At 40.1% G+C, this 10,416-nt stretch overlaps 1 protein-coding gene across 1 annotated transcript; it reads right to left on the bottom strand.

The window, feature by feature from the left end:
• Positions 1 to 5,691: 5,691 nt before the first annotated feature.
• LOC307106451 (L-lactate dehydrogenase A chain-like) lies at positions 5,692 to 7,270 on the bottom strand. The gene has a single exon (XM_079783006.1). It carries the CDS (start codon positions 7,188 to 7,190, stop codon positions 6,192 to 6,194), a length of 999 nt encoding a protein of 332 aa, XP_079639132.1. The 5' UTR covers positions 7,191 to 7,270; the 3' UTR covers positions 5,692 to 6,191.
• Between the last annotated feature and the right edge of the window lie 3,146 nt (positions 7,271 to 10,416).

The following is a 10,416-nucleotide window of genomic DNA, read 5'->3' as shown; positions in this document are numbered from 1 at the left end:
CATAATAGTAGTGGCATCTCCTATGCTTGATAAAAGAAGACACATAAGTAAAGAAAATTTAATGAGCATATTTAGTTTGTCTTATTATTTAACTGAATTGTGCAGGTGAATTACATTTCTCTGCACTGAAAATGTTCACCCCTCTAATACTGGTCAGATGACACAAATAGTTTGATTTTCTCCTAAGTATTGAAAATGAATCATTCATGGTAGAGGGTTTGAATCCAAACATAAATAAAATTTTTAATGAGAAGCAAAATGTTGTAGTTATGTTTTTATTAAAACTTATTTGGCAATAAATTTACAAAACACCTTGGAATTTATTAGAACATATTGATACCGTCTTGAGATATTTTTCCATTGCAAAGCATCTTACTTTGAGAAACCAAAAAGCTTATAAGATTGCTTACACTCACTTCTCCCTTCAATCCAGATAGAAATGTTAATGAAAGAGTTGAACTCCAGGAAGCTCTTTCTAACTTTATGGGTGGCAGAAAAAATAATTATAGGTATCCATTAAAAATCATACTTAGCATCTAGAAAAGAAAGTAACATGTCAAAATAAAGCTCCATATTTCCCTTTTGGTTTAATCTCAGCTTTCTCTCCTTGCCATCTGTTTGGTAAATGTGACTGTGTTTGATATCACTCAACCTTTAAGCCTTCTCTATAGGCCCAATTTCCTACTCCCTGTGACTACAGCCCTTCCCAGCAAATCATGCCTGCCACCCCATGAGAAACAGGTAATCAAGCCAAAAGAAAATTGCTATTTTTTTGTTGTGGCAAGTTATCGTAATAGCAGTGGCATATCCTATGCTTGATAAAAGAAGACACATAAGTAAAGAAAATTTAATGAGCATATTTAGTTTGGGCTACTACTGCCTAAAGTTGGACAATTCAAACATTAAAAATAATAACTATAATTGATTCACACAATTTAATACATACAAATCTATGAGCCTATAATAGTGCTTAAAAAAACAAACAAAAATCCTCTTATTACTACCATTAGAAATGACTTTAACACCAACTCTTTACTCTAAAATGTGCTAACTTAAGGGAAATAGGAAATGCATTTTATCTTCCTTTTCTAGTAGCTATAGCTAATGAGGGAATGTTTTTCCTTACAAAACAGAACCACTGATTTGGAAGGAAAAGCTAAGAAATTTGGAAGGAATGATATGAAATGTATCAGCAACAAGAAAAGCAGAGTATCAATAATTTTAAAATCTGGAATACATTAGATTATGGGTATATGGGTGCTCTTTGTATAATTTGCTCATATTTTTATCTGTTAGAAGATTTTCACAATTTAAAAAATTGCCAATAAGCAGAAAATAAACCTATTAAGATCGTTACTTGGGTTAAAGAGATACACTTTTATAAAATGTCCTCTTGATATTCAGAAACCACATTCATTCTGGAAAGTTTCTTCCGTGAAGGAAGGAGGAATAAAAGCTTGTGCAAAACCAATTTTCTTCCTAATTCAGTAAATCAAGAAAATAATTTATTTCCAATTGCAATACTTAAAAAAGTTTCTGCAGGGAATGGCAAATATAGGTATGGTATTTCAAAGACATACCCATCTTATAAGATGATGACACCAAACCCAGGGACTGCTTTCTCTCGCCCTGTTTTATGAGTATCTGTAGCAGGAATGAGAGGCACAGCCAGAAGTCTAGGACCTTACCAAGTGTTTGGCCAAGGGTTGTCATAAATTCAATACTTTTTACCAACATCTCAATTTTGAACAGCCTTTCTTTATGAAAATAGCAAAAGTGGCCTCCTTGCTCTGATAAAGTATCAGAAGGAATGAGGACATCAGGTAATATGTATATTTTAAGATATACTTACATATAATTATATGTATATATATATGTTTATATATATATATATATATAATTTAAAGACTATGGCAAGTGAAAAAGATTATAACATATCCTTTAAAAATGCTCCTAATACTATATAATAAAGAGGTAATATGAAAATTGACCCTCACACCATCACAAGATGGCGGCATGCACAGTGGAGGCTGGGTTCCCGTAACAGAAGATGGCTGCGTCCACAGCGGAGGCGGGGCTCCCATAATGAGCTGTAACGAGTGATCAGCAGGGACCTGAGGCTGCGTGGTGCCAGGCCAAGGCGGGAGAGCTGAGGCTGTGCTCCCCGCTTGCCCAGCAGGGCTTGATGGGGACCTCAGGCCATGCCCCCTGCCCCAGCACTGGGATGGGGGGGCCTCAGGCCATGCACCCACCCAGTGGGGCTTGACGGGGGACCTCAGGCCGTGCCCCCCATCCTGGGCCAGGGGACCTGAGGCCGCATCCCCAGCCTGGCAGGGCTTGACAGGGGTGGGGCCGGCCGGGTCTGGATCTCACCCAATGGGGGTGGGATCGGCTGGGTCTGGGTCTTGTGTGATTTTGAGGTGCGCATGGGTGGGTGGGGACTTGATTCTGGGTCCCGCGGAGTGCCCCAGACTCTGACAGGAGGAAGATTTTCATATACATTTTACTAATTTTCTTTCATCTCTGACACTTCTATTATAGAGAAAGGGCAAATAGCAATATTAAAATATTTCCTCTAATTAATTCCCTTTTTAATGTGCATGAATTTTGTGCACCGGGCCACTAGCTCTTATATAAACAACATTGTTTAATGGTCCAAGATTTATGCAGAATACTAGACTAAGTGCATTAAGGGAATTTATTTACAAAGGGAAACATAGAGTTGTACTCTTTCATTAAAAATTTAATCAACTTTATAATTATTAAAAATGTTTTGACCATATTTCAGAGCTATTTTATTAGTATTTTATGAATTTTCTAACCTCTTTATATCTTTACAAATGCAACAATTTAACTTTATTTTTTCCACAAGTATTCTATTTCCTCTGTATTACTTAACAAACAATCTAGGTCTTTTCCATTGTTCTATGGTATTTTCTTAAAATATATTTATTAATTTCAGAGAGGAAAGGAGAGGAAAAGAGAGATGGAAATATCAATGATGAGAAATAATCATTGATTGGCTGCCTCCTGCATGTCCCACACTGGGGATCCAGCTCGCAACCCTGGGCTTGTACCCTGACTGGGAATTGAACCATGATGTACGGGTTCATAAATCTACGCTCAATCACTGAGCCACACTGGCTGGGCTCTATGGTATTTTTTACCCTATAGTTTATGCAACAGCAGTGTCTGCTGCCTTACTATTTTCTTCCATTGATCTATCTCATCACAGTGTTTTAATTATCTAAGCTTTATAATATTTTTATGTCTAATAAAGCAAAATATCTTTCTTTTTGTTTGTTTATTTAGATGAACTGTTAAATTATTTTGATTATTTCTCTCAAAATCATGTTGGAATTTTAAAACTTGGTTTAAATTCAATCTATTTTTTGATTTGGGTACTGACAGATATAAAGATGTAAAACCCTTTTCACATATAAATGTGTGTATTTATCTGTAAGTGTGTCTTTACATACATTTATCTAAATGTATTTATCTAAATGTATGTGCAGATATTTATATACATTTATTTATATTTGAAAACATATGTACACATGTGTTTAGATATTTATATGCTCATATAGTATTTGTCAAAGCTAAAATCCCAGCTAAATGTCTTCATTAGGGAAAATGAATGTGGGGGAAAGACTACAAAATATCCTTCTGCTCACACCATACACATTTTAACTATTGGTTTAATTAAGACTTGGTGCTTTAATGGAATCAATTGGTGATTATAAGTAAATGAAATTTGCACTTGGATTTTAAAGGCATATTTGAATTTCACTAATCTTGCAGTCTCAGTAGCCTAGAGGTTTAAGAGCTTTGGATTTAAAGAAAAATGAGTTTAAAGTCATACCTCAGACACTTAAACTAGCTACATGACCTTACCATGTACCAAGTTAAGTAACAGCTCTAAGCCCCATAAAATAGGGATAATACTATTGCCCATCTCTTAGAGTTGTTGTGAGGATTAAATGACATGATGTGTGTAAAATCATGATGCTAGTGTCTGGTTCATAGTAAACTTCCCTAAAATGTCAGCTATTAGTCCAATCTGGAATAAGCAACCACCAAAATTTCAATGTAAATCATAGGCTTTCTCCTAAATAATAAGTTTTGGTGAAATACAAACAGAAGAAAAACAGTTTGAATTGTTTAACTTCTCTCCTACTTTGAATATTCACTAGAAATAACTGTCACATTCTCTGCCATTCTCTCTGTGCTTCCTCTGTGACCTTTGCCTAATTCTTCCAGCATCCCCTGTATTCTTTTTCTTGGACTCAGCCTCTTGTCTTCTTCTGGTCTCATATTATCTTTCACCCAATCTAATTTTGCCTAAGTAGTTTTATTTTTTACTTAATTGTTAAATTTACATAATTTTCACTTTTGCAACAGTATTAAGCACCACGAAACTGGTTGAAGCATGGGTGACCTCCATCATAAGATTATGGTTGCCATTCTGACTTCTCTTCCCTTACTCCACCTTTTGTTTTCGTTTCATAAAATCCTATAGCATGAGTCCACTTGAAACTGTGCCTTTAGTGTCTATTGAATTTGGCCACTCTGCTGTGCTGTGCACATGACAGCTATAGACTAAATAGGCTAATGACTATCACAAAAATAATTAATTTTTTTGAAATTGAGAGAATACCATACATCAGGCATGTGATTCCTAAATAACAGATTTATGAAACAAGGTTCCATTTATATAGCTGTTTAGTAAACAATGCAAGAGCTTTCATTAATCCCATGTCTTTATTACAATTATCATGAATGGAATATATTGACTAAGCTTGAGTTCTTATTTATTAATGCATTACTTTTTAATTCATACATATATAAGAAATAAAAACACCTTACTCTTTTCTAATTGACATTAGAAAACTTTAATATCAATATTAATGCTATCAATATTAAGAGCATTCTCATTAGTGAATGTGTAAAAATAAAACGATACTGAGAGGCTATCCCTGATTACAACGTTGTTTGTTTTTCCAGCCACTGAAGACAGTAGACTCCTTATTTTTTAAAGTCATCATGTGATTTCACTTAGGATGTTAGACTCAATAAAGTTATAAATGGATTATATCTTCAAAACAATATTCTACAAATATATATTCCTGATCAAAAGTAATAAAAAACTAAGAATTAGTTTAATTTATTCATGTACATTTCTGAGTTTTCAGTTCTTAAAATCAAATTTGGTAAAAACTGCACCATTTTCTATAAACTGGTAGAAACATTTAAGTGCTATGAAATTCAGAATTCTTGACCACCCTTTTATTGAGCAATGGTCCTTAAGTGATGGCATCCATTGTCAAAGGCATCTTCCAAAAAATACAGCAATTTTTGAAAGAGAAATGAGATTGTCTTTTAAAATAATATAACCTTTGTGCAATTTTCTCTCTTTTTTTTTGACCCTTTTTATTTCCTGAGGGTTTTAAGTAAAGATCTCCAATTTAAAACCTATTATTCTGTAGAAACAGCTTTTCCCCCTGCCCCCACTGTAACCTTGCTGTAATCTCTGCCCTGTTATTTTCTGACTCCTTCACTTTGCTTAGCACTGAGCTGTACTCAGAATATAACCAGAATGTGTGTGTGTGTGTGTGTGTGTGTGTGTGTGATGTACATAACATGGAGCAGGCAAGTAATTTTATTTTATTTTTTATTTTTATTTTTTCACTGTTCAAGGTTTATTTGGCATTTTAGTTGGTATGACACTTGGATAGTTGGCTGTATTATTTATATGTAGACTTTTCTTTTTACATTATATGGCAATGTACACTAATCTGATACATACAGTACACAGAATAAGATCCTTTAGAACAGTTATGCACAAAACATGCAATATTGGATTTACATTGGGTCCCAGGATAAAAAGGAACCACAAGTTATGTAACACACAGTGAACACACATCTAGTCTGAAGGGCAACTGTAGTGTGAGGAACATTGGCAGTGTGCCTTTGAGGAGGTGGAACTATTTCACACTAACCAGTTTAGGACTACACAAGATAAGGACCATCCAACATTAGGATGCAGATGCTGGGTTTTATGAACCATTGCTATCTCTATCTTTAGGAAACTGATGTTCTTAGTCACAGATCAGATAAAAAGGACAATATGCAATCTCCAACTAAAATCCTGCTGTAGCCTAGACAGTGAGGTGGAATGACATTAGAAGACTTTAAAACTGCAGCTCTTTCTGGATCCCCCACAGTGTATCTGCACTCTTCTTCAAACGGGCCTCTTCCTCAGGTGTCAGAGTCACCTTCACAACATCTGAGATTCCATTCTGTCCCAAGATGCAAGGAACACTAAGGAAGATGTCATCTTTTATTCCATAGAGACCCTTAATCATGGTGGAAATTGGATGCACCCGCCTAAGATTCTTCATCATACTTTCTGCTAAATCTGCCATAGATAGGCCAATGGCCCAGGATGTATAGCCTTTCGGTTTGATTACCTCATAAGCACTGTCAACCACCTGCTTGTGAAATTGTTTCCACTGTTCTTTATCTGCATCGCTGCCTAAATCAGGGTGCAGATTCTTTAGGGAGACACCAGCAACATTCACTCCACTCCATACAGGCACACTAGAGTCTCCATGCTCCCCAAATACCCACCCATGACAGCTTAATGGGTGAACTCCCAGCCTCTCCCCCATCAGGTATCGGAACCGGGCTGAATCCAGATTGCAACCACTTCCAATAACATGGTTTTTGGGAAAGCCGCTTAACTTCCAAGCCACATAGGTCAAGATATCCACTGGATTGGAAACAACAAGCAATTTGCAGTTGGGACTGTATTTTACAACATTAGGAATGATGAATTTAAAGATGTTCACGTTACGCTGGACCAAATTAAGGCGGCTTTCTCCCTCTTGTTGACGAGTCCCAGCTGTGATAATAACCGCCTTGGAGTTTGCAGTCACACTGTAGTCTTTGCCAGAGACAATTTTTGGTGTTCTAAGGAAAAGGCTGCCATGTTGGAGATCCATCATTTCTCCCTTTAATTTGTCTTCCATGACATCAATAAGAGCAAGTTCATCTGCCAAGTCCTTCATTAAGATACTGATGGCACAAGCCATGCTAACAGCACCAACCCCAACGACTGTAATCTTATTCTGGGGGCTCTGTTCCTCCTTAAGAAGATTCACAATCAGCTGATCCTTGAGTGTTGACATTTTGGACTTAGAACCAAAAGGAACCGGGAGTGCAGGGGGGGGGGGGGCATCGGTGGCGCGCGATGTAGGATCCAGACTTGGCGGCTGCAGCTCCGGTCCAGACAAGTAATTTTAAATGTAATAAATACCAATCTATTTTGCTTTTACACTGTCATAATCCAAGGATTCTTCTTACTCAGTTTAACTGTATAGATTTTCATGAAGCTAAAGTTTTAATTAATGAGATTATCACAGAAACAATTATTAATGAATTGTTATTCCATATTCACAAGGTATATCGCCTTGTATTAATAGTATGGAGGAATCATAACAATGAAGAGGAGATACATTTCTTGGAGAGCATGTTCAATCTTACCCAAATAGATACACACAGTCAAAAAGGTAAACTCTGATCACATCACATTCTGGTCATCTTTGTCTGATTTAGGAGGCTGATTAGAGGAGAAGAATGATCAATATTTTAAAGCAGTGTCTTCAGCCTGGCTGGCATGGTTGAGCATTGACATATAAACCAGGAGGTACAGTGCAATTCTGGGCCAGGGCACATGCCTGGGTTATGGGTTTGATCCCCAGTGGGGGTTATGCAGGAGGCAGGCAGTCAATGATTCTCTCTCATCATTGATGTTTCTATCTCTCCCTCTCCCTTTCTCTCTGAAATCAATAAAATAGCCTATCTAATAAAAGAGTAATATGCAAATTGACCATCATTCCAACACCCAAGATGGCTGCTCCCATGTGGTCAAAGATGGCACCCGGGACCTGGGCTTCCCTCACAGCCCCGGCTTCATCCGGAAGGACGTCTGGTCTAATTAGTATATTATGCTTTTATTATTATAGATTGATTTCAGAGAGAGGAAGGCAGAGGGAGAGAGGGATAGAAATCATCAATAATGAGAGAGAATCATTGATAGGCTGCCTCCTGCATGCCCGCTATTGGGAATCAAGCCCACAACCTGGGCATGTGCCCAGACCAGGAATCGAACGCGACCTCCTGGTTCATAGGTTGATGCTCAACCACTGAGCCACACTAGCCAGGCGGTGTCTCTTCTTATAAGGGCATTAATTCTATCAGGTCCAGACCAAACTCTTATGACCATAATTAACTTTATTTCCTTAAAAGTCCCATGTCTAAATACTGGTACAGTTATTCTGATGTTTAGAGCTTCAACACATACATTTTGAGGGGAAACAACACAGTCCATACAGATAATATCACCTTAATTTTCACAAAACAGCTGTTCTCCAAATTAATTACATCTTGATCGATTGTATAAGAATGACCATTTGCACATTGCCTTCTTCCTCCAACTTACATGAAGGCTATTTCCAACTTCCACTCAACCTTTCTCTCCAGACGGCTTCTCTACTGTCCTGGGCACAGACTCCTACCTGCTGACTGACTACCGGGGACACTGTGACCATGTGATCTTCTCAACCAGTCAGCTTCCTATATTTTTTCCTGCCTGGAGCAGGAGGAGAAATGGAGTCCCTAAGGATGCTCTTTTTACCTATTTTCTTCACTTTTCACCTCTCACAGATCAGATCATTCTGATATGTGTTTACATTCTATACCAATTAGCTTTCCCTGAGCTCTTTCTTCTCTATTTAGCTTATATGTATACTAGAGGCCCGGTGCACGAAATTCGTGCACGGAGGGGGGTTGTCCCTCAGCCCAGCCTGTACCCTCTCCAATATGGGACCCCTTGAGGGATGTCTGACTGCCCTCTCACAATCCAGGACTGCTGGATCCCAACTGCTTGCCTGCCTGCCTTCCTGATTGCCCCTAACCACTTCTGCCTGCCAGCCTGATCACCCCCTAACCACTCTGCTGCCAGCCTGTTTGCCCCCAACTTCCCTCCTCTGCCGGCCTGGTCACCCCTAACTGCCCTCTCCTGCAGGGTTGATCACCTCCAACTGCTATCCCTTGCAGGCCTGGTCCTTCTCAACTGCCCTCCCTTGCAGGCCGGGTGCCTCCCAACTGCCCTCTCCTGCTGGCCATCTTGTGGTGGCCATCTTGTGTCCACATGGGGGCAGGATCTTTGACCACATGGGGGCAGCTATATTGTGTGTTGCAGTGATGATCAATCTGCATATTACTCTTTTATTAGATAGGATAGAGGCCTGGTACAGGGGTGGGGGCCAGCTGGTTTGCCCTGAAGGGTGTCCTGGATCAGGTGGGGGTTCCCTTGGGGCATGGGGCGGCCTGAGCGAGGGGCCTGTGGTGGTTTGCAGGCCAGCCACGCCCCCTGGCAACCCAAGCGGAGGCCCTGGTATCTGGAATTTATTTTCCTTCTACAATTGAAACTTTGTAGCCTGGAGCGGAGCCAAGCCTGGGGCTCCCTGGAGGCAGGCAGCCATTTCTGTTGGGGTTATAATTGAAACTTTGTTGCCTTAAGCGGGTGGGCCTGGCCAGGGTGTGCGGAAAGCTTTGCTTCCCCTGTTGCCGGCGGCAACCCTGGCCTGCTCTCTCAAGCTCCTTTCTGCTGCCATTTGTTTGAATTTGTTTACCTTCTATAATTGAAACTTTGTAGCTTGAGTGGAGGCTTAGGCCTGGCAAGGGCAGGCGGGAAGCTTGGCTTCCTCTGTTACCTAGGAAACCTTGCTCTCTGTGGCTGTAGCCATCTAGGCTTGGGTTAATTTGCATACTCGCTGATTGGATGGTGGGCGTGGCTTGTGGGTGTGTCAGAGGTATGGTCAATTTGCATATTTGTCTATTATTAGGTAGGATATTATATAATTATTTATATATAAATTATATACAATTATTTATATATAAATTATCCTATCTAATAAAAGAGTAATATGCAAGTTGACCATCACTCCAACACACAAGATGGCTGCCCCATGTGGCTCAAGATGGCTGCCTCCATGTGGACACAAGATGGCCACCACAAGGTGGCCAGCAGGGGATGGCAGTTGTGGGTGACCAGGCCTGCAGGGGAGGTCAGTTGGGAGGGACCAGGCCTGCAGGGGAGTGCAGTTGGGGGTGATCAGGCCAGCAGGGGAGGGCAGTTAGGGGTGCCAGGCTTGTAGAGGAGGGCAGTTGGGGGTGGGGACCAGGCCTGCAGGAGAGGGCAATTGGGGGGGACCAGACCTGCAGGGGAGGGCAGTTGGGGGGGACCAGGCCTGCAGGGGAGGGCAGTTGGGGGCGTCCAGGTTGGCAAGGGAGGGCAGTTAAGGGTGCCCGGGCCAGCAGGGGAGGGAAGTTGGGGGCAACCAGGCCTGC

This window comes from Cnephaeus nilssonii, assembly GCF_951640355.1.
Source record: "Cnephaeus nilssonii genome assembly, chromosome: 10".
In the NCBI taxonomy this organism is placed as follows: domain Eukaryota; kingdom Metazoa; phylum Chordata; class Mammalia; order Chiroptera; family Vespertilionidae; genus Cnephaeus; species Cnephaeus nilssonii.
The sequence above is the reverse complement of the archived record's forward strand: the minus strand, read 5'-3'. Positions and strand labels throughout refer to the sequence as shown.